This window comes from Leptonychotes weddellii, chromosome 12 (assembly GCF_054177405.1).
Source record: "Leptonychotes weddellii isolate Sample4059 chromosome 12, ASM5417740v2, whole genome shotgun sequence".
Taxonomy (NCBI): domain Eukaryota; kingdom Metazoa; phylum Chordata; class Mammalia; order Carnivora; family Phocidae; genus Leptonychotes; species Leptonychotes weddellii.
In genome coordinates, this window is record NC_138380.1 from 19,888,205 (window position 1) to 19,913,690 (window position 25,486).

Below are 25,486 nucleotides of genomic sequence, written 5' to 3' on the forward strand. Positions count from 1 at the left end.
GGTTTTGGAGAAAGAAGCATCTGGAAGACCAAGGTCAGAGCTAGGAACTGTGGTTTCATCCCCAAGGGACCCCTGCGAAGGGCTCAGCTCCTCCTGGGGCTTTTCCCCTGAATCGTAAACACAGTTGTGACTCCATAGTAAAGATTCACATTTTCCCTTTGAATTCCCTTGTCGCTCCTCCAGCTCTTCAGAAAAGTCTTGGTACATCCATACAGACTTGGCTAGTGGTAGTCTGGGGAATAAATGGGAGGGGACAGGAAAAGGGAGTGTGACCTGCCCCCGTGGTCACTCACTCTTTTGCTGATGTCCTGAGGGGAACAGCGTTCTGTGGCGAGGACTGTTACGTGTCCAAGAGTTCCAGATGGTAAGCAGAGGGAAGGAGCCACAGCACGCCGTGGTGGAAGGCAGGTGACTCACAGATATTATAGAGAAAAGTGGACGCTGGTGGGTTGGGAGAGGGGCGGTGGAGGTGGGCGGGCCGATGCTTCCATCCCAGAGGTGAGCTCACATACACACAAATTATTGTCAGACAATCAAGGTAGCCTTGCACCAAAGAGATTTGGATAAGATTTATTGATCAGATTGTTTTTAGAAAACCAACAGCAAAACACCGACAAGGTACATAAATACAGATTGGACATTTTAGGGTAAATTCACTATTTTTCCTACTTGCTGTAGGAAACCAGGTAAGGTGGAGAAGCTGTCCTGATCATATGGCATGCACACCAGACTGCAAAAGGACTTCCACACTATTGAACAGGACTGTGGCAAATAGCTTGAAAGTAAGGCAAGCATCGTGTGTGGCCTAAGCATACCCTGTACGCAGAGCCAAGCCCAGGCCTGCCCTCAGAGACTACGCGAGGGGTTTCCCTTTCTTGCCTGCTTCTTCCAGTCCAATCCTCATCAGCAGGTGCCTTTACAGAGAGATGCCTGGCGCTGTCCCTGCTCAGACTCTGTGTACAAGGAAGTGGCTCTGGAGAAAGTCAGTGTGTTTCTGACGCCTCCTTTGTATTCTAAATGTGCGACTAGTAAAACAGCAATTACTGCACCTTGGTGAAACTGCCTTTGACTCACCCTGGACACTGACTAAGCAGGGCCTTTAAAAAACTATCAATAGTAAAAAAAATAAAATAAAATCATGAAAATTAGACTAAAAAGATGGTACCACTTTTGAAGCACACCTCAGAACTTCTTTTTGTAACACCAGGTAAGAGAAGAGGTCGCTTTCCAGCAAATCCAGTGACCTCAGAAGGGAAACGCCGTCGCCGGCACGATCTGCGCAACACACACGGAGGGAACGGGGCCCTGCGGAGCCCGCCTCAGGCCCTGCCAACGCTCCGGGGGTCCGGAGGAATCTGGGGAACCAAAGCACTTGAAGCTAACAGGGACCAGTCTAGGGAGCTCATGATCACGGGCCCATAAACCCTCCTCCGTCCTGGAGCTCAATGGCAGAACAATGAAGAGAAGGAAGATGGCATTTTGTGCTACATCAGAGTGCTGGCAGCTAGACGACTTAGTAACAGTGCCACTTCCTAAACACCTGTAAGACCACATAAAAACAAGCCACTTTTACAGAATGAAGACCAACACAGACTTAGAGGAGAATTCAGCCTTTCCTACGTGCCAAGCTGTATGGCTGGAAAAGGTATTTCCAAAGGAAAAATAAGGCTCCTGCAAGAACAGAGGAAAAGCAAGTATTTGTCAAGAGCCAAAGAAATGTGTTCAAATGGTGGGATTTCCTCTGCTTCACACACAGTAGCTGCTTCTTCCCATAGGCGCTGAGAGCTCTTTGGTGGTTGGAGGAGAGACAGCCTAGAACTCAGGGCAGGAACACTACGCCGAAGCAGAGGCGTGAAGAGTTAACATCTCAACTCAGGATTACCACCCGTGGGTCCTAATTTCAGCATTCAACAGCTGTCATCAAATTGACAATTACAGCTAATAGGGCTGCTTATATGCTTGCTGGTTTCTAGCCCTCCGTGATTCTTCTTTTTCATTTCTAACTATTTATTAGCCCCACTCCACTGAAAAGGAGGTGCTTGTGGGAAAGGGCTAGGGAGGAAGAATATAAATGAATCAATGGTTTGATAGAAAAGTTGAAACACTGATTAATTATGAATTTCAATTATCTGTGCTTTACCCTTGCTACTCTGGGTAACCAAAGGTCACTGTTAATAAACCTTTTGCTTAGAAATGTTAATGTTTATTATTATATGTTTAAATCTAGCTATGTAATGGAAATGAATAATTTAGAGCAAATTTTTACACCAAGTCACTAGGGCCCTGAAAAAAAAATTCTGCCAGTGGAAAGGATTTCAGTTTGGCCCCTGAAGAACAGTTAAAATTTCCATCTATTCTATATTGGTTTATAGATTTTCCAGAATGTGGAAAATATTTTATTAAATGAAGAAAGCATCATTGTCTTCATTTAATAAAGTATTATGTTCACAGATAAATTAGTATGTACATGGGAGAACTGATAGTATTAAATATTAGATTTTAATTCTCCATTTAGGAAATTCCTTACAGGTAGACTTCCTTTTTTTGTGGGCAAAGAAATGTAGGAAGATATGTACACGTGAGATAGTACAAAGATGACTGGGGAAAAGTCTCAACTCTAACAAACCCAAGGAATAAAAAGTCTTTAAGAACTGGAGTAAGAAAACACAGACTTGAAGATCCAGACTGACCAAGAGTTGGTTTATGCCAGCTGATCACATCTCAAATTCTTGGTATAAGTTGACTCTAAAGGAATGAGCTGGCTTCCCCAAGGCAGAAAAAAAAAAAAAAAAGTAGTCTACCTGCTTTATAGTTACACCCTACATATAATCTGTATATATTCATATGTGTTTCTATATATTGCACTTCAATTTACAGGACTGCAGGCAGATGGCAGGGAGTACCTCAAAGAGGCAGAGACGCAACAGGCATAACTTTCCTAAACCAAGTAACAGTGTCAGGAATTTAGGGCGCTGGTTATAGGTCTACTAAATGGCTGGGGACCCCCTATATAAAATTCTAGTCATCTACATTTAAGTCATCATACACACAGTCTCCTTTGGCATACAGAACATGTGCATATGTGTGGTTCTACTCACAGCTGGTCACACTACATCCTTTTCACTAGTGTTATATTAAAAGAAGACCCTTTAGACCAAGGATATGTGTTTTTTATAAAAACGTCACACACAAGGTCTTGGATGTCAGGCCTCCAATCTACCTCAAAGACTGCCCTCAGAAGGCTTAAATCCTTTTTTGCTAGCAAGTGTGGATTGAACTGGACTCTCTTTCTAGCTCTCCAGTGTAGCAAAGCTAGAGACCTGCTTATTTCCCAAGGAGCATGGAAAGATAAGCACAGAGGCTGAGCACTCAGGATTTGGTCCCTATATAAATCCATGACAAAAATCCTTTTATCACCCTAGACAGCACAGCTTATTTAACTGGATATATTCCACCAAATATCCAGAGACCAGGCCGGAGTCATGCAGCAAAGCTTTGTCTTGAACTCACGGGGTTGCTCAACTGACTTGCTCTGGAGAGAGCTCCTCACTGGAGTAAGCTTAGCAGTGGGTGGTAAGAGGCTGAATGTCAAACAGACTTGGTCATGGCAAGATGGGGGAAGGACTTCCAGAGGAGTTGCTCCTTTTCCTGCCTCTGCCCCATACCCCTCAGTCCCCCAAAAGGACCCAAACTCACAGGTGAGTGCTACTCTTAAGACCTTGCAGACTATGGGCACCATGAACTCAACCCAACATGGATGGGATGTTCTAATAAGGCATGGAAGTTAAGACTCCAAGTCTAGAGACCACAGTTTTCTCTTCCCCAGAACTCAACAGTGGATGGTAACTTTTTAGCCACAACTCAAAGGTGATTTTAAATCCACACATGAGCTAAAGAGATCCCTTCTGGGAAGAAGGAAAAAAGAAGAGTAACTTTAAAAGCTAAATGGAAAAGAGGCACTTAAAGGAAAAAATGTGTCCCACATCTCCCACCTGAGCCTCCTGCTGTGAGGTGACCGGTGCGATGACCCGCACTGTGCCTTCCTGTACGCCTGCAGCATCTTGCGTACACCTGAGCACTGCCAACTGCTCACATCTCAGTGACTTGCTCAACTCCCTAGCAGCCTGATGGCAAAGAAGTGAAAATTCAGGTCACTCCTTTTTTAGAGTTAAAATACAAAACAAACAAAACAGAACTAAAACTTCACACCAAAAAACTAACCATCCTCAGTTTCATTCTTTCCTCATGCTAGTTTTTAAAATGATACTTAGTTCATCGGGAAGGATGACCTGTGGCCTTCCCCCCGCCAAGACCTTTTATCCAATAACTAGACAATTACTCACAGCACCATGCACATTAAAAGCAGACAAAAAAGGGAGACAATAAGCTAAGGGAAAAATCAAGGGCCAGTTGGCTTTACCAGAGATAAAACCCGTTGCCTGAAAGAATGGCAGGTGCGTGGCCTGGTGTCAGAAAAGAAACAAGTTGTGAAGAGGAAGTGCCCAATATGACCGTTGGGGCTCACAGCCTGGTGCCGAGGCCCTCCCTGCCCTGCTCTTCTCTGGCCTCTCACAAGCTTACTTTATGTCCCAAGGCATTTATGCCCATATTTAGGGTCTACAAGTCCCCCCCATGAAGAAGTCAAAGAGATACTTGAAACCAGGAATAAGCACGGGAGAATTTCGAAACTGCCCAGAACGAAGAACTCTGACCACCATAAATTCCTTGATTTGAAACGTTCTTGGTGCCATCATTTCTAAGAGCAACAATAAACAGCACAACTACAACACACACATAAGCCTTGTGACGAGCCAAATCTAACCATTGCTGGCACCATAAGGATGAGAAAAGAAATCACTGATCAAGAGTCGCTGAGCTGCGTAACTTTCCTCCAAAGTCAAAGGATGGGTTTGGGTATCTATGCAGCAAGATGTCAACCAGTGCTGCCACCAGATTCAGCTACTCAATTAGAAGCATCTTGGAAAACAGCGAGTTAAACATCTAGGTTTGCATATAACCTGCATGATTCTCAAGGTTAGCCTTCTTGTTCTATCCTGAAACTTCTTATTGTTGTTGCTGGATTTAAATGTTTAAAATTTTTATTTTATTTTTATTTTTTTTGTCAATGATGCTGCTTTAATTTGTAGAGCATTGGCTGACATGGTCATAGTTTCAGAGTTCCTTTAAAAAATTCTTTATGTTATTGTGATTCACAACATTATTAAGGTACCTTCAGACTTCCCCTCAACTCCATCAAGGAAGAGGGAGTATGTGAGTATGTGTGTGCGTGTGTGTTGGGGCAGGAGGGAGAGAAGCAAAGAAAGAAGCACAAGGGAAAGTGAGATTTCCATAAACTTAAAACCAATTTACAGAAAGGCATCTGATGTATTTTCTGAATAAGGCCTTGATCAGGGTAACCAATCCTCTTTGTAGCATATTCTACACTGCCCATAAATAAAGGAGTCTCTTTAAATTAACATTTCCAGTATCAATGAACAGTCCAGAAATCCTCATTTCAAGCGCTCGATGAGTCCCTGTGTGAGTCCAAGGTGCAGAAGCTGTGTTCGGGAGAGGTTTGCTAGGTTAGGGAAGGCCGCAAGCAGCTTCTCCCATGCCAGTTCCAGCAGGCTAGGTACCACCAGCCAGATCTTAAACAATGACCCAGTCCGTTTGTTTTCATGGATGTTCACCACTCCTCCATGAATGTACATGCAACCAGCCTATGAACAAATGGCAGTCAAAAGAGGATAAATTCAAATGGGAAAGAAACAGATACTTAGGCTGAGGAGTCAGCAAAAAAAACGCACAGTAGGCCAAATTGAGATGAGGTGAAGCAAAAAAGAATTTCTCACCGATCCCAACACACTGCAGAGATCAAGAAGGGTTTAAATAATGAATGAGTTACTAGGAGAAAACTGTAGCTTTGTTCTTTTTTTTTTTTTTTTTAACTTCAACAAACATTAAACTAACCGTATATTAAGTATTCACAGTGCCAAATACTGGGAATACAAAGATGAAAATAAAGGCCCTTGCCTTCGAGAAACTAGAGGGATCTTTAACCACAAGGCATCGTGGGGCTAGAACTATTCCGCCCTCCCAGAACACAACTTCTCTGTCCCTGCCAGAGCCTGAATGGCCGCGCGCAGCCTTCCTTTTACAATTACGCTGCTCTTTTAAACTGGGTATGATGGCTTCTCTCGCCTTTTCTCAGAGGAAGGGCTAGCTTTGTTTTGAAGAAAGTTTTAGAAACACATTCTTAATCCAAGGTTGGTAATTTCAGAATCTTTTTTCTCTTGCTAATATTGCTAAAAGTATTTCCTTATCACCTGCAACTATGTAAGGAAGATATGAAAACAAAAACTTACCGGTGTAACAGCTGCACAGTGAAAGTAAACTGGCTCGGGCATGGTAGCTGGGAGCTTCACCCACTGAAAAGTCTGCAGGTTCAACTTCCAGATATCTCCCAGGATCACTTCTCCGTTATAGCCCCCACAAATAAACACATCTATCGAGAAAAGAGAGACCCCAGGTCACACAAAAGAAAAGAGCTACGGCTATAGCATGTTTTGTAGTAGATCCCCTGGCTAGCTGACGTGGGACCGGTTCTGTGGATTGCCCCCTACCACAGACAGCTGTAGCTGGGCAGTCCTCTCCTGCTGCTGTCCTATCCCTCAGTAAAGTACAGACACTATTTTGGGATCTTTGCTAGGACTTGGGATGCAAGTCTCTAAGGAGGCTTCATGTCTGGGTCCTCAAATTCAAATACCTACAGGTGCCAGGCACAGGAAGTGAATGAACAAGAAGGTCCAGGGAAAATAAACAAACAGGAGTGCACATGCTCTAAAGGAGATGGTGATGCAGCTCCAGCTGATCGATAATATGCAGAACTTAAGGTCCACAACCGCCAGATCTTCTGATTTTTCCAGAGGAGCTGGAAATCTGGATTTTTTTTTTTTCCCCTAAGGGAGACATTTTGATTTTTAAGTGTTATCTGCTAATCCAAAAATTTTTAATACATATATGAGCCAAACAAAACGTAACTGAAGGCCACCAGTTTGCAAATTCTTTCAAATAATGTTCTAGAAAGGATGATATTCGTCTGCCCATACAGACAAATATCCTCTATGCAGACATGTAACCTGAGGAGAAACATTCACTGCAATGTTCAGCTTGGGGGACACAAAAGTGGTTCGTCCAAGCTTTCTTCAGCCAAAGGAGGACAGTGTGAAGCCCCATTTGATCTATACAGTTCTTTAAGTTCTTTCAACCTTCCCCCAAATCAAAAGTTTTTCATCACGGTTGTTGTTTTGTTTTTGTAAAGTTAGATAGTGGTAACTGGTCAACTTGTAACATTCAAACGAAATGCCCCAAACTAAGGCTGAATTCCACTGGTACAGTGCCTGGCCTCAATGAATCAAATGAGTAGATGTCTTCATTCAGGTCTAGATCAAGCTTAAGCCAATACTTAATTAAACTGTAAAATACACTGGAAACGTTTTTGGCTAAGATTCAAGAAAAGTTCAGCTCCGAAGCAAAGTACAGCTTTGCTTCTTCGAGAGGCAAGCTGAACAATCCCACTATCTATACATCTTATGCAGAAAGCAGAAGCATAATAAAAAGCACTTCTGTACTGGAGATGGCAGCATAACCCTAGTTAAATCCCAACTAAACTGCTGAAAGGATATGGGCTATGAAACTCATTTATACACACCTTCCTCCCAGGAAAAATGGAAGGTGGTGTACCAAACTATAAATAAGCTGTAAATTAAAAGACAGGAGGGCTGTCCAAAGAAGAGTCATTTATCACACTCGGATGAAGTAGTCGCAGCTGCTCTTGGAAGCCATACAATGGCTCTCTTGTAATATAGCCAAAGAATGAGCAAAGAGTCCTATTTGGGGGCGCCTGGGTGGCTCAGTCGTTAAGCGTCTGCCTTCAGCTCAGGTCATGATCCCGGGCTCCTGGGATCGAGCCCCGCATCGGGCTCTCTGCTCAGCGGGGAGCCTGCTTCTCCCTCTCCCACTCTGCCTGCTTGTGTTCCCTCTCTCACTGTCTCTCTCTGTCAAATAAATAAATAAATAAAATCTTTAAAAAAAAAAAAAGAGTCCTATTTGGCATCAGAGCAGAGAATAAACTTTATGAAATATCACTCTGAAGGAGTTATTGTAATTTTAAAACTATGTCCACCGAGGTCTCGATTATATGTCAAGATTATCAGTATTACCCACCATAACCACAGATATCTGTTGGGGTGGGGTGTTGAAAGGTCAGGCTGTATAATAAAAGTTTATTTATCACCAAACTCTGAGTTCTCTGGTAACTGAGGGAATCCAAACACCCCACCCGTGTACTTGATGAAAACCACTGAAAGAAGCATAACTTCATGGACTTCCCTTTAAGTTTAAACTACAAGGAACAGATTCTTCTCAAAATTATGCCCTTTATGTATATATAAAGACATTCTCAGCATATACAATTACAAAAATGGAACTAGAATGTTCTTTAGAAACCTTACCATTTTTTATTTGGACACAACTGTGACATCTTCGGGCTGCAGGGAAACCTGCCAAATACATAATAAACACAGAAATTCCATTATTTACAGAAAGACTAAGACTAACGTTGATGTGCCACGGTGAGAGACATACTATGAATAACTCACTTAAAACAATCCCATTGTTGCATTAAGCAAACATTGACTAGTCCTTCCAATCCTTCCTTATTTCACACTAAAATAAAGCCATCTGAGTCTCACTGTAACTGTACAGTGTTCAGGTGCCAGGGGAACAAAAAGGGGTGGGAGGGGCAGGGGTTACTAGTAGCTTTCCCAAGCCCTTTTACCCACAAAAGACAGGTGGATCTTGATTCAAGTGTCTGCTTCCTAACCCACCTGGCTATGTGGCTCTGTCTAATGCCACATTTCCCAGCTTCCACAGAACTCAACAATCCCCATTAAAAGTCTCTGCACAATTACAGAGGAAGAATAATAATTGGACTAAGGAAAAAAAATAATTTATAACACCAGCACAACAGATATTTCACTTGTCATATAACTCAATAATACTTTTTCCCCTCCAAAACAAGTAAAAATTAAAATATATTTATTAAAGATAAATGAATCGGTATTTTAAATTTACCTATTTTTTCATGGGGTTTTGTGGCAATTTCCTCCCATGCGTTTGTTTCAAGGTTGTAGGCATGGATCTTGGGGAGAAAAAAAAAAAAGAAGATACACACATGTAAATAATTTTAGCTAGCCTGAAAACTGGATTTTTTAACAACGGCCTATACAAACATGTACTCTTGGTTAAAAGGTCTTCGTTTCGGGCGCCTGGGTGGCTCAGTTGGTTAAGCGACTGCCTTCGGCTCAGGTCATGATCCTGGAGTCCCGGGATCGAGTCCCGCATCGGGCTCCCTGCTCGGCGGGGAGTCTGCTTCTCCCTCTGACCCTCCTCCCTCTCATGTGCTCTCTCTCTCTCTCATTCTGTCTCAAATAAATAAATAAAATCTTAAAAAAAAAAAAAAGGTCTTCGTTTCTTTTGCCTTTCTCCAATCTTCCCTAATTCTAAAATTAGAATGCAAAACATTAAATGAAGCAGTTGAAAGATAAACAGATACAGGATTCCAATTTTTTTTAAATCACAGGAAAAAAACCCAAAAAACTTGAAATTCTGCAACTGCCACATTTTTAACAATGAACATTTATCATTTTTATACCAGAAAAAAGTAAGTGTTGATAAGAAAATACGAGAACAGTTTTGACAAAACTTGAAAAAGACCAATAAGGTTCCAAAGCAGCCCAGGAGCTCTGTATCCTAATCTAGATTTCTCCCGGGAGATGTGGATTTAGCAATGCCACAGAAATGGATGAATAAAAACCCTTCAGAGCACAGCTTCCTAAAGATGCATAGCCCTAAACGTGACTGTTCTTTTTAGATATACAGCACTGACGATGACAGAGATGTGACATCCCTAGCATCATGGTTCCAGTTCTCATCAGTTTTTCCATTCGAGCTACTATACCTTCCTTTTAGTCACTTTCCTCATCCAGCTTATGCCGGGGATAATTTTCATGTATTTTCAATGTGTGATCAATATAACGGTCAGCTGGAAAGTGCATCAGGGCACAGAGTTTGGCCATATGTTATAAAAAGCATATAACACAAAATAGGTGTTAATAAAGAACCTGTTCAAAAATTCAAGTATCTAGGGGGGCGCCTGGGTGGCTCAGTCGTTAAGCGTCTGCCTTTGGCTCAGGTCATGATCCCAGGGTCCTGGGATCGAGCCCCGCATCGGGCTCCCTGCTCTGCGGGAAGCCCGCTTCTCCCTCTCCCACTCCCCCTGCTTGTGTTCCCTCTCTCGCTGTCTCTCTCTGTCAAGTAAATAAATAAAATCTTAAAAAAAAAAAAAAATTCAAACATCTATAGTAACAGAATTGTCTTACTTAGTATGAAACATGCCTCTCTCCTTATTATTATTATTATTATTTTTAAATATACCTTGTTTAAGGAATAAGCTGTCCAGGAAGTACCACCTCCCAAGATGTAAATCCTCTGCCCATCATGTGCAATTTCATGTCTGTACCTGAAAACATACATAAAACCCGTTTATAATGAAGTGAAAAATGATCTACCTAAGATTTAGCTGCAAGGCTTTTTATTGGATAATTATTTATAGTAATAAATTACTAGAGATAACCTAAGTGTTTAACAATAGTAAATTGGTTAAACGAACTACAGAATATACATAAAATGGATTAGTGTGCAACCAATAAGAATGTAGGCAGAGAAGACAGTTAATATACTGAGAACTTCTTTTCATGTCATTAACCGAAAAAAAAAAAAGTTATGTAAGAGCAGATAGGCTCTAATCCCATGAAAAATTTATAGATACACAAATATGCACAGAAAATGACTACAGAGATACGTCTAAAATGTTAACCCTGGTTATCTCTAGATTTAGGTTTTATTTTTCATTTTCTTCATTTTGCTTATTTGTCTTTTCCAGATTTTCTATAATCTTTTTGTGATAACTCTGTATAAGGGGGGACATTATTACAGAGTTTTTAAAAAGTAATCTGTCTACATTTTATCAGAAACCCTACACTACTGGCTTTCAAATTAAGATACTTATTTAGGAGTGCCTGGGTGACTCAGTTGGTTAAGCGACTGCCTTCGGCTCAGGTCATGATCCTGGAGTCCTGGGATCAAGTCCTGCATTGGGCTCCCTGCTCGGCAGGGAGTCTGCTTCTCCCTCTGACCCTACCCCCTCTCATGCTCTCTCTCAAATAAATAAAATCTTTAAAAAAAAAGATATTTAATAGACACAAAGATATCAGAAAAATTCTGCTACATAGAACTGTGAATATAATGTGAAACACCTACCAGAACTTTTATCCAAGCAGTCTAGCTAGAAGCTGAAACAATTTATAATATGTCCATAAAATGATTCAAGAAGGCAACCATGTGAAAATGCTTTGAAAACTTAATCTAGTTCCTCCTTTCCCTGAAGGCCCTGGTGCTGATAAAATACATTACATCAAAATTATTCCAGCAGCGGCCCACCTCCCAAGTCCTCACATGGTAGCTCTGCAATCATCAGCCTACTGACATACTACAATAAAGACTAAGTCTTCCTGGGTGCCTGGGTGGCTCAGTTGGTTAAGCGACTGCCTTCGGCTCAGGTCATGATCCTGGAGTCCCGGGATCGAGTCCCGCATCGGGCTCCCTGCTCAGCGAGGAGCCTGCTTCTCCCTCTGACCCTCCCCCCTCTCATGTACTCTCTCTCATTCTCGCTCTCTCAAATAAATAAATAAAATCTTTAAAAAAAAAAAAAAAAAAGACTAAGTCTTCCTTAGCTAACCTCTATGCCATTTTGTTTAAAGGAAACAAAGAGATAACTGGATTCATCTAAACAAAGTGAATAAAAAAGTATTTAGTATCTTTGCTTTTAAACTGGAGGGGGAAAAAAGTAAGTATTTCACAGAGTTTAATTCTAAGAGGCAACTCCTAGCAGGAAAGAAAAGTGAAAGGCCTAGGACTACTCCCAGAAGGCCGCTGGGAGCACCATGCGATGTTTGCGTGCTTAACAGGGCACTTAAAATGAATGTCCTCCCTCCCTCCCATCCACCCATCCATCCACCCATCTGATCAATATTCACTGAGTACCACTGTGGGAACTGAGTGCCACAGGCACTCTGGGGTAAACAGCTGCAAGCAAATGAGCCAAAGAATCCCAATATGCAAGTTAAGAAGGGAAATCAAAAAGTAACTAGAAAGTAACTATTTTGTCTGTAATATGATATTTAATTACATTTGCTACCATTGGTTTCTTCTTCAAAGTGTTACTATCTTCCTAATGCAGAAAAAAAGAGAGACAAAAGGAAATAACATGAGAAAAAAAATCTATAGTTAAGGGGGGAAATATCATTCCTTAACCAGAAGACCTTTCTTTAACGCTGAACTGGGATCTACCAGCCAGTTGGCTATTCTAACCAGGCTATAAGAGTTTTCTTCAAACCGTATTACCAATATTCTGAAAAAAGTCAAATCTTAGCAAGAAAGAATAAATATGCTTTGATCCTAGAACCTCACCTCTCTTCTGGCAGATCACAAGATAGGTTGTTTGGTTTCAGTTGTGTCCACTCTCTGGTATTGAGATCTAATTTGTGCAGGTCTGTGCTGTAAATATAGCCAGTTGTCCCTCCAAAAACATAAAGGGAGCCATTGATGATCGCCATGGCCTGGATAGCAAGGAAAGGTGAACACCATTGACTCATTAACACCTGATTAAAGAATATAAACTTATTAAATACCCCAAAATCAGACTTCATGAAATTCTCTTGTACTTTTTAACCTTCTAAAATATCAGACCTTTAAAAGATTAAAGATTTTAGGGGCACCTGGGTGGCTCAGTCGGTTGAGCTTCTGACTCTTGATTTCGGCTCATCCCTGTCATAGTCATGGGATCAAGCTCCACGTCATTGTGCTCCCCGCTCAGCGGGGAGTCTGCTTGTCCCTCTCCTTCTGCTCCTCCCCCCACTTGCACTCTTTCTCTCTCTCTCTCTCTCAAATAAATGAATAATAAATAAAATCTTTAAAAAATATACTTAAAAATAAATAAATAAATAAATAAAAGATTTTAGAGAACACAGAGACTGTCTTTAGAATGTTACACGCAAACAATGAATCATGGAACACTACATCAAAAACTAATGATGTAATGTATGGTGATTAACATAACATAATAATAATAATAAAATAAAAAAAAAAAGTAAAGCTTTGAGGTGCCTGGGTGGTGCAGTCGGTTAAGCATCCCACTCTTGGTTTTGGCTGAGGTCGTGATCTCAGGGTTGTTAGATTGAGCCCTGAGTTGGGCTGCTCAGCATGGAGTCTGCTTAAGACTCTCTCCCTCTCCCTCTGCCCCTTCCCCACCACGTGCGCTCTCTCTCTCTAAAAAATAAATAAATAAATCTTAAAAAAAAAAGAAAGAAAGAAAGGTAAAGCTTTGCTCAACTGGAAAGCAGTTCTCCCTAAATAGGCAAGAAGCCTGGATATTGCTTAGGGGTCCCAGCCAACCAAAGAATGCATTCATCATGGACATGAGCATTTCCATACAAAGCTGCTTCTCTTTCTAAGCAGTGTGAAGAAAAACACTCTCAGGAAGAAGAAGCAGATGTGAAAATAAGCCACCAGAACCCCTTAAGCAACATGTCTAAAGTTGGCAGTCCTAAAAACTTCACATTTTCCACCAGACTCCCTTCAGCGTAAGTTCCGCTTTTGTTAATGGTCATTTCTCAGAGTTTTAATGCCTCCTCTGGTGGAATACAGAGTTATCCAGTATGTACCTCTACACATAGCTCAGGAGGTACTTATCAGTAATAATGCTGGCCAGTGGAAAAAGAAGCTAAAGTTGTTTTAACCTTAGCCCATTACTCTCAAAGGGTCTCTGATGTTGGTGGGTTGCTCCCTATCTTTTTGGATCTTTTCAAACCTAAGGTTTGAAGCACTGGAACCTAACTAGAAGCTACTCTCCACATAATCTGTGTTTTAGCTCAGATTAGTCTGTATAAAAGTCCCTTCCAAGTGCAGAGATCATCTACTCTACTACTTAGGTCAGTAAGCTCTCCAAAGAATCATATCATTTTAGAGATGACAGCACCCTGACCGTATGTTGAGCCCAAACTCTACTGGGAATGGGAGTGGAGATGGGTGGTCCTGACATTTAAAAATACTTCTGTATAGGGGTGCCCGGGTGGCTCAGTCGGTTAAGCGCCTGCCTTCAGCTCAGGTCATGATCTCGGGGTCCTGGGATCAAGCCCTGCATCAGGCTCCCTGCTCAGCGGAGAGTCTGCTTCTCCCTCTGCCCCTCCCCCTGCTCATGCTCACCTTCTCTCTCTCTCTCATAAATAAATAAAATCTTAAAAAACAAAACAAAACAAAAAAACCCTTCTGTATAGATCTAGGTCATGATCCCAAATTGGATTAGAAATAAAGAATGAGAAAAAAAGGAAAGGACATAAATAACCAGATTTGCAAATTACGATTTCACATCAGAACTGAAAAATCAGGGGCGCCTGGGTGGCTCAGTCGTTAAGCATCTGCCTTCGGCTCGGGTCATGGTCCCAGCATCCTGGGATCGAGCCCCGCATCAGGCTCTCTGCTCCGCAGGAAGCTTGCTTCTTCCTCTCCCACTCCCCCTGCTTGTGTTCCTGCTCTCGCTATCTCTCTCTCTGTCAAATAAATAAATAAAATCTTTAAAAAAAAAAAAACAAACTGAAAAATCAGAGGGCGCCTGGGTGGCTCAGTCAGTTGAGTGCCTGGCTCTTGGTTTTGACTCAGGTCATGGTCTCAGGGTCTTGAGATCAAGCCCTCTGTGGGGCTCCACACTCAGTGGGGAGTCTGCAGGAGGATTCTCTCTCTCCCTCTGCTCTCCCCCCACTCATGAGTGTGCTCTCTTTCAAATAAATAAATCTTTAAAAAAAAAAAAAGAACCCTGGGCACTTGGGTGGCTCAGGTGGTTAAGCATCTGCCTTTGGCTCAGGTCATGGGATCCTGGGATCGAGCCCCCTTTCGGGCTCCCCACTCAGCAGGGAGCCTGCTCCTCCCTCTGCCTCTGCCCCGCCCCCTGACTCATGCTCTCTCTCTTCTCTCAATAAATAAAATCCTTTTTGAAATATGAACTGAAAAATCAAATATTAAACAGTGAATTCACTCTCTGTTTAAAGAAGTGGAAACAAATATTCTGACACTGTCCCCAGAACTAGAAAAATCGGCACTAATACATCCACCATGATTGCCCAGATTGGTACCTGTCCATATATACGACTGGGTTTCTTCCCCCGACAGCTGAGTAAAGCCCATCTCTTATACTTCACGTTACACACGTGGACGTCATTGCCGTTGCTCTCACCAAACGGGATGCCTGTACCTCCAAATACCAACAGGTTGTTTCCATGTAGCACAACTGGGGAAGGAGACGCACATTTCCATTATGTACTGGCTACCAGCAGTATGTTCCCACATAAACCCAAAATAACCGAGAAACTAAAAGAGTGTCTGCTTTAACGCTCTCAGAAGATAACTCAAACCACTGACATACAACTACTACAAAGTTCTGCAGAAAAAGGTTTAATTCACACTATGTGCACTATACCATATAGTTAGCTCTAGCTCATTGTTAGGTATGTGACATGTATTCAGTACATATTTGTGGAGGTCATGAAGGCCTGTGCTCTAACAATACTAAATGACATGAACTACAGCACACCACTGCCGCTGAAGACAGTTCAAGTAGGCAGTAAAGAAGAGGAAAATGAAGTACCATCTTAGCCTCAGCAAAGACCCAGCATGACTCCGGATGAAGGGATAAAAGGATCATTCTGTTTTTGCCAGGGGAATGAATGATCTCTACATTTTAAATTATATTTCTGTCACCTTGATCCTCTACCAGATAAAAAGAAACACCAATATCCTGCTGGTAACTTTGGTGTTCTCTATATTTCTTCTGTTCCTGCCACCACACACACACACGCATGCAAAGGCATGCACACATGCACATATATTCTTTCTCTAGAGACAAATACTCCTGAAATCGTGCTACTCTATTATTTCAGTGGTATTTTTTTAAAGATTTTATTTATTTATTTGACAGAGAGAGAGACACAGCGAGAGAGGGAACACAAGCAGGGGGAGTGGGAGAGGGAGAAGCAGGCTTCCCGCAGAGCAGGGAGCCCGATGCGGGGCTCGATCCCAGGACCCTGGGATCATGACCTGAGCCTAAGGGAAGCGCCTAACGACTAAGCACCCAGGTGCTCCTCAATGGCATTTTTAAAAATTGATTTGGGGGGGGCGCCTGGGTGGCTCAGTAGGTTAAGTGTCTGCCTTCGGCTCAGATCATAATCTCAGGGCCCTGGGATCGAGCCCTGCATCGGGATCCCTGCTCAGCAGAAAGTTTGCTTCTCTCTCTGCCCTTCTCCCCCTCTCATTCTCTCTCTCTCTTTCTCTCAGATAAAAAATAAAATCTTCAAAAAAAATTAAAAAATAAAAATCGATTCTTCAGTTGATATAGTCTGAGAGTCAACATGGGCTCTGGAGCCAGCAAGAGCTAGGCTTCAATTCTCATGTGACCTCAGTAAAGTTATCCAATCTCTCCAAATTAATCTTCACAACAACCCTATGAGGTAAAAACTAATACTATCTCTCCATTTTTACAGAAGATGAAACAGAAGTGGAGAGTGGTTTAAATACTTGCTGAAGGTTTCCCAAAAAGAACCTTGCCAAACTAGGATTTAATCCCAGGCAGTCTGGCTCCAGAGCCTGCACTCTTAGCTATTCCCTTAAGGCCTCTCTAATAGTCTCAGTTTCTCATTTGTACAATGGCAATAATTCTAGTATGTGCATCATGGAGATGTTGTGAGGTAAACGGATACTATGCGTGAAGTACTTTGTTCAAAAGCTATTATAGTCATTATAAACCCCCTCTCTTGATCCTCTACTACATTATACCTAGTATATATATGATACTTTATATTGAACCCGCTGAGATATTACTAATCCCATTTTACAGGTAAGGAACTTGAACCTAAAAATCATCAAGCAAGTAAATGGTACATAGCTAGATTCAAACTCAGGACTAGCCAACTCCCAAGTGATTCTGAATCAGCATGCTACATTATTACCACAGTAAAAAGTCTATCCCTTAACAGGGTTTAATCAGATTACAGTATTATTACAAATTATTAACAAGAAGCATGTGACACTGACCTGTCCTCACAAACATTTCATAAAGTCAAAAGTTCAGAACTGCCTGCACTCACGTGACATAGATGCCAATTCCCGGGGCATGTAGCCGTCCGTGCCCATCTGGTGCCATACTCCTGTAGCAAAATGATACCTCCAAAGCTCCCTGAAGAGAGGATAGTCTTCATTATCTGGCCCTCCAGATTCATCATAATCTGGGTTATAACCTCCAAACACATAGAGGTTGGTATTATCTGCCACGCAACGATGTCCACTTCGTGCTGGTGGAGGTCTGTGGCCTAGGAGAGAAGAAGACAGTTTTCCACAGATGGCCAAGCAGATTAAAAGCACAAACAAAATTCGGTCTCAATCATTTTAGCTTTAAAAGGGAATCAGGGAAAATTTATCACATGGATTTACTTTTTATTTGCTTAGGTTATTTTTACATTCACACACACTACTTAAGATTTTAAGGAGCTAGTCTCCATTTCTATTTCATATGACTACTTTCAGATTTTGGTAACTGTAAAAAAATTTTTTCCGAGGGAGGTAAAATAGCATTATAAACTCAAAAAAATGGCTGACAACTTGAAATTTTCAAGAAAAGAAGGAGGAGGGGTTTAATAAGCCAAAAGCTAACAGGACAAATTTTCTTATTTCCTTAGAGGAGAACAAAAACACAGGCCAACTAAATTAAACTGAAAATATTAGAGAACTACATAAATATAATCACAAATGTGAATGAGTCATGTGTAAATAAAAATACATACACATAAAACCTAAGATTTGTTCACAATATATAATTATACACTTAAAAAGAAAACTGGCTTTCAAAGAGTTATAGCAAAATTTAGAATTAAATACCACTCCAGGGCGCCTGGGTGGCTCAGATGGTTAAGCGTCTGCCTTCGGCTCAGGTCATGATCCCAGGGTCCTGGGATCGAGTCCCGCATCGGGCTCTCTGCTCCTTGGGAGCCTGCTTCTCCCTCTGCCTCTCTCTCTCTGTCTCTCATGAATAAATAAATAAAATCTTTAAATAAATAAATAAATAAATAAATACCACTCCAGACATTATGGCAGTTAAAAAATATCCTTACAGTTATCTCAAAGAGCATCTTTCATCCTACTAAGAGCTTTACTAAGAAAAGCTATTTCTACAATTTATATTTGAAAGCTTTCTGAAGTTTAAAGTCCAACAACCAGTTCACTAAAAATTACTTCAAGATTATTTTAGAGTAAAAAACCCTAAAATTTTAGATTATTTCTATTATGCTTATAATATTTTATACCCGTCTACACAAACCCTTACATAGCTACAGAACCAAAGATGCTTAAATCCATACTGGGTGGAATAAGAAGCTATTATAGTTCTCTGTTACCCTAAAGAGTTATCTACTTTCTTCTATTAGGAACAGATACTAGTATAATGTTAATTAATATTTAGGACGATGCTGGACACCTAAATATAAACGCTTATTACCAACCTAACATAGGCCTTATATATTTTCTTAATCAAAATCCCACTTCTTAGGGTATAATTTCAAATAAGAACAGAAAAGAAGTTGCATCTATCTAGAGAAACTAAAAAAACATATAAACCATGAATCAATCACTGAATCCCTCAACTCTGACCTGTCAGTCCTGTCTGAGAATCTTTGATGGCTCCTTCCTGTTCAAGTACAGAGTCCTCAACCCGCAATTTAGAGCCCTTCACAACATAACTTTGGCCTGATCTCTCACACTCCTGCCTAAGTTTCTCTCTCTGCTTATAAAGCCAACTCCTTCCCTTGGCCCTTGGCCTGGTCTCCTACCCTTCAATGCCTACTTGTGGAAATGCCTCCGAGTCCAGCCCTTACAGTTTTCTCCTCAATAAAACCCTAGGGCCCTTAAAGTTCAGTACCCTGTAATTCAAATAGGATATATAGACACAATAAGATTATTACACGGTAACTGTGTAAATACGTGAATATAAAATTAGGCAAACTATAATCAGAAAATTTACTCATGAGCTGTGATTTACCTCAACTGAAGAACTCAATTTCTCTTTCTAGGAATCTTGAAACACAGAAAGTGTGGTGTGGAAGAAAAAGCAAAGGCTCCTACAAATATCTAGATTTGAATCCAGGTTTTTTCTAACTGCTACCTTGAGCAAGTCACTGACCCTCACTGTATCTCAGCTTCCTCGTCTGTATAAGGGGATATTATTCCTGTACCTCACAGATTTTTCATACTTTATTAAAATGTTTATTGGTTTATATATGAATCTTTCCAATTATCTGTGAACTATTTGAAGAAAGAGGAATGTACCTGCATTCACCTTTCTCACACCAAGCCTAAGGCACACAAAAAACACTAAACAAAAGTTTATAAACTTAATTTTTCTCTACTCATTTTGTTAACATTTGTTTTTCTTTTCCAAATAGGTTATAAGCTCCTCAAGGGCAAAGATCATGTATAACAATTATCCTGTATTACCCATAACACCTAAAACAGTTGGAGCTATATAAAAGACACTAGGAGTTTCATTGATTTTAACTTCAGGTCAAAGTAAACAGTGACAGGCATGATCAAAATAGTGTACAGCTCTCAATGGACTTTGATATCATTATACTTAAGAGATACACGATTTCAGGGGCAGGGGTTGGATTATGCAATGGTCTTCTCAAAACAGAAATGGTTCTAAAAATTAGACAAATTTAAAGAAAAAACATAACAGAGTTGCTGTGGCAATAGATGGGAACTCTAAGAATCTCTATAATGTCATTTGCTTTACTCCCTGGAGTCAACAGATAATTTTTTAAAACTGTTTTTGGACAAATATGAAAAGACATACAGTATGTTCCAGGATTTTCTCTCAATGGCTGTAGAGCAGATATTCCATTATGAGTTAACTGACAACTATTTTTGTGACAAATGTAATTCAAACAGATTAAAGGTTGAGGAGTTAGTGAAAAGATGGTTTTATATTTATCCACTCATTCACTCATTAAGCCAAAAATATTACTGAATACTTGCTATGTACCAGGTACTGCAAAAGGTGCTGGGGATACAGTGATAGGACCACTACCATTTCTGTCCTCTAGAGCTTCTGGTCTAGTCCTGCACTGTCCAATGCAGTAGCCACTAGCCACATATTAATGCTGAGCACTTGAAATGAAGATGGTCCAAACTGAGATATGATTTCAATGTAAAATACCCACTGGATTTCAAAGACTTAGTATCCAAAAATGAATGTAAAATTACTAACTTTTGTACTGAATGTATGTTGAAATGATATTTTTGATGTCCTGAGTTAAATAAAAGTATTAAAATTAATGCCACCTTTTACTTTTTTATTGTGACTACTAGAAATTTTTAAACTTGTGGCTTACATTTCTATTGAACAGGGCTGGTCTAACTCAATTGCTGGCTTTTGTAAGTAATTTAATTATCTATGCAAATTAAACTGTTGGGTAAAGAGCATCTGATCAATGTTTGATAAATATTAAACATGCTGTCAAGAAGTCTGATAGCTGGGAGTAAAGGGGTAACTCTTCTTTCTCTTTAGTCAGTAACTAGAGATTTCTTTGTACATACTTATAGCCCAAGAGTAACTAACATATCAGAAAGTCAAATTTTACCTTGAATAAATCATGGGAATTTGTCAGGGCTAATGCCATGGAGACTAAGCACTGATTTTCATTATGTGGGATATAGCACAGGCTCATCAGCCTTGACCAAAATAAAATTGGATTTTAGATTGTTAAATAGTTCTCTGAATCCTCCCCCAAATTCTCCATGTGCAGATCTCACTTTCCTAAAAATGGCTTGCTACTAATAAAATCACCCAGTGAATTAGGTTACCTGATTCAGGAACCTCCACTAGAAAATGTAAACAATTCAAACATAAAAAAAATCAAAAATTAAAACTGAACTTGCATGCAGAGGTGAACTCCCAATATCCAGAAGACAACATCCAGGTAAGGGAGTGTGTACCTATGATGTCTGAGCCATCTTCTCCTATGTGCTCACCTTGTCACAAACACTTGCTCTTTACCCCAGGGCAGAAGCCAGAGCTCATGGTAACCAGGGAAATGGGCTTTAGTTTCTAGCCCAAAGGAAGAAAGAAGCTGGCTGTCCAACATAAGGTAACATATGAGCAGGTGATTAGTCAATGTTTTCACCATTACAATATTGTAACAAAGCTTCCTTTACATATGTTCATATGCAAATGTCTGAGTACTTCTGGGTCAAAGGAATATATGCTTTAAACTGTTACAGATGCAATGTGATAGAACCATATTGCATAAGCTGATAGAGCAAAAATGCATAAGCTGAATGTAATCATGAAAAAACATGAGACAAACACAAACTAAGGGACATTCTATAATATAACTAGTCTATAATGTTCAAAAATATCAGTGTCAAAGCTAAAGATATATGAAAACTGAATGCAACACATGATTTGGGATTTTCTTTTACTACAAAGGACATCATTAGAATAACTGGCAAAATCTGAAAGTAAGGTCTGTAAATTAGATACTAGTGTTAATTTTATCCATTACTTATGGCGTTAATAGTGTTAATTTCTTATTTTGGGTACTAGTTCTGCAGTCAAAAAGAGTATTTGTTTTTCAAGAACAGACACTAAAGTATTTAGGGGTAATGTGGCATCATGTCTGGAGCTTAACCTCAAACAGTTCAAACAAAAACAATATTCATGTGCATATGTATACATGTGTTATATAGAGAGAGAAAGGAGGTGAAAGGGAAGAGGAGAGGCAAGAGAAGAGAGGGACCAGGATCAAGCAAATGTGATCAAATGTTAACATTTGGGGAATCTGGGCGAATGGTATAGAATTTTTTACCATTCTTGTAGCTTCTCTGTTGAGTCTGAAATTATGTCATGAAGGAACAATCTCTAGCCATTTATCCTCATCTTTTTTGATAGCCATTAGCATAGTTTCATTGTTTTCCTCTTGTTTTTTATTTCTAGGTACTTTATAATTTTCCATGTAATGGTGAATGGATATCTATTTTATTTTCTAATTGGTTGTTGTTAATATATAGAGAAGTAATTTATCTTTGCAAGTTCAAATTTTATCCAGCCAACTGTCTGAATTCTGGTATTAGTTATCATTAATTATCTCGAATTTTATACTAGACAATCATGTACATGTTATTAATGACAACTGTCAGCTCTTTCTTTCCAATATATGTACCTTTTATTTTTTTCCTTGTCTTCTACAGTACTGGCTGAAACCTCCAGAACAAGGTTGAAGAGTGGAGAGGATACTGAGCATTTTGGTCTTATTTTTACTTTAATGAGGATATTGGTAATGTTTCACCATTATATATAATATTTGCAATTGGTTTCTTATAGATAGCCTATCAATAAAATAAATTTTCCTTTATTCTTGGATGCCTGCAAATTTTTTCCTTACCAGGAATGGGTATGGTTTTTTTTTAAATAAAATTTTTATTGAACTGTAACATACAGAAAATTGCATATAAGAGTACAGCTTGATGCATTTTAACAAAACGAACACACTGAGTATCAAATTTTATTAGACACTTTTTTTGATAGCAAGAAAATCTTGATTTTTCCACTTTTCTGATTTTATTAAAATAATTAAGCTTTCTTATTTTTCTTTCCTTTTCTCCTAGAAGATCCACATCCTATTACCTCTAATATTTTTTTAAAACCCATAAACTCGGGGCGCCTGGGTGGCTCAGTCAGTTAAACGGCCGACTCTTCATTTCAACTCAGGTCATGATCTCAGGGCCCTGGGATCAAGCCTGGCTTCCCAGCTCCTCACTCAGCATGGGGTCCACCTGAGGATTCTCTGCCCCTCTGCTGTTGGCATGCACACGTGCCTTCCCTCTCTCAAATAAATTTTTAAAAACCATAAATTTTTGTTTTCCTAACAATATTAAGAATAAACCACATACAGGGGCAACTGGGTGACTCAGTCCGTTAAGCGACTGACTTGTGATTTCCGCTTAGGTCATGATCTCACGGTGGTGAAATCGATCCCCGCGTGGGACTCCGTGCTCGGCTGTGGAGCCTGGTTAAGATTCTCTCTCTCCCTCCACCCCTCCCCACCCTCCCCCCCAGGCTCCAGAGCACACTCGCTAGCGCTCTCTCTCAGTAAACAAACAAACCACACACGGAAAAAAACTTAGCTATTAACAGTGATTACTTCTGGAGAGGGGAATAAGGTGAAGAATAAAGATGTGAAGCAGGACCTTTGCTTTTTTAATTTAACATTATTGTGAAATATAACACATGTATAGGAACACATATAACTATAAATGTACAGCTTAACAAATTATCAAAAAGGTAATCATCACTCAGGTCAAAATACTGAATATTGTCAGCACCCAGATGCCCCCTTACCTGCTCCTTTTGGTCACAACTCCCTCCGTCCACCTCCTTCACTTCTAGAGGAAACGTACTTCCTATTTTTATGGCAATCATAAAACTTGCTTTCTTTTAATAGCTTTATTATACCTAATATGCATCCCTAAACAGTATTGTTTATTTTGGCCTAGTTTTGTTTTGTTTTGTTTTAATTTATTTGACAGAGACAGCGAGAGAGGGAACACAAGCAGGGGGAGTGGGAGAGGGAGAAGCAGGCTTCCCACTGAGCAGGGAGCCCAATGATGCGGGGCTCGATCCCAGGACACCGAGATCACGACCTGAGCCGAAGACAGACACTTAACGACTGAGCCACCCAGACGCCCCTATTTTGGCCTAGTTTTGAAGTGTATTTTAGTAGAATGCTATAGTATGTATTCTTTCTGGGCTCTTTCATTCATAATTATGTTTCTGAGATTCATTCACGTTGTTTGGGGTGAAGTAGTCTGTTCATTTCCATTGTCAAATAGTATTTCTTGGGACTCCTGGGTGGCTCAGTCAGTTAAGCATCTGCCTTTGGCTCAGGCCATGATCCCAGGGTCCTGGGATTGAGTCCCACATCGAGCTCCTTGCTCAGCTGGGAGCCTGCTTCTCCCTCTGTCTGCCACTCCCCCTGCTTGTGCTTATGCTCTTCTCTCTGACAAATAAATAAATAAAACCTTTAAAAAAAAAACAAATAGTATTTCTTTGTACGAATATATACCACAATTTATCCACCCTACATTGAGTGAATAGACGTTTGGGTTGTTTCAAATTAGTGGCTCTTAATGCTGCTATAAACATTTTTGTACATGTTTTCAGGTGCACGGGGACCCCCATTTGTTGGTTATAAATCTAGAAATATAATTTCTGGGCCCCAATATATGGAAATCTTTACCTTTGCTAGGTAAGGTCAAACTGTTTACAAAATACTTATTATTGGTATTGTCAGTCTTTTAAATTTAGCAATTCTCCACTTTATTTATTTTTAAAGATTTTGTTTATTTGAGAGAAAATGAGATAGGGAGAGAGCATGAGAGGGGGGAGGGTCAGAGGGAGAAGCAGACTCCCTGCTGAGCGGGGAGCCCGATGCGGGACTCGATCCAGGGACTCCAGGATCATGACCTGAGCCGAAGGCAGTTGCTTAACCAACTGAGCCACCCAGGTGCCCCTAAATTTAGCAATTCTTATCAGTTTGTAGACCTATTTCATTGTGGTTTTAATAGGCATTTGTCTCATTACTAATGAGATTGGGCACCTTTTCCTGTTTATTGGCCAACTAGAGTTTTTTCTTTTGAGAAATGTCTGCTCAAGCCTTTAATACGTTCTTCTATTGAGATGTCTGTTTTTTTCTTACTAATCTGTTCAAATTTGTTATATATGCTTGAGATAAGGATATTCATTTTTCATCCTATGTATTTCCATATTATTTGAATTTTATTTTTTATTTATTTATTTATTTTAAAGATTTTATTTATTTATGTGACAGAGAGAGACACAGCGAGAGAGGGAACACAAGCAGGGGGAGTGGGAGAGGGAGAAGCAGACTTCCTGCTGAGCAGGGAGCCCGATGCGGGGCTCGATCCCAGGACCCTGGGATCATGACCTGAGCCGAAGGCAGACGCTTAATGACTGAGCCACCCAGACGCCCCCGTATTATTTGAATTTTAATAAGCCCATATTACACCTGTAAATTCTGGAACAAAAAATTAGATGATGTTAAGCAGTTTTACTTTCTCCCTACCCCCAATTTGTTTAAATCATCTAAAATGTTATAGAATGTTACTTATAGCTATATATATACACATATACACACACATACATACACATATGTATTTATTCTGTATTTTTAGTTACAGAATGTTATAT

General features: G+C 40.2%; 1 protein-coding gene across 2 annotated transcripts in view; it reads right to left on the reverse strand.

The window, feature by feature from the left end:
* Window positions 1–539: 539 nt before the first annotated feature.
* Window positions 540–25,486, reverse strand: part of KLHDC10 (kelch domain containing 10) — a 57,429-nt gene continuing 32,482 nt past the window's right edge. For both annotated transcript variants that reach the window (XM_006729222.3, XM_081800091.1), the window contains 8 exons: window positions 17,316–17,537; window positions 15,309–15,463; window positions 12,592–12,740; window positions 10,498–10,582; window positions 9,136–9,202; window positions 8,514–8,561; window positions 6,366–6,505; window positions 540–5,720 (listed from right to left, as the gene is read on the reverse strand). In XM_006729222.3, the coding sequence (XP_006729285.1) occupies window positions 5,511–5,720; window positions 6,366–6,505; window positions 8,514–8,561; window positions 9,136–9,202; window positions 10,498–10,582; window positions 12,592–12,740; window positions 15,309–15,463; window positions 17,316–17,537 (1,076 nt within the window). In that variant the 3' untranslated portion in view covers window positions 540–5,510. The remainder of the gene's footprint in view (window positions 5,721–6,365; window positions 6,506–8,513; window positions 8,562–9,135; window positions 9,203–10,497; window positions 10,583–12,591; window positions 12,741–15,308; window positions 15,464–17,315; window positions 17,538–25,486) is intronic.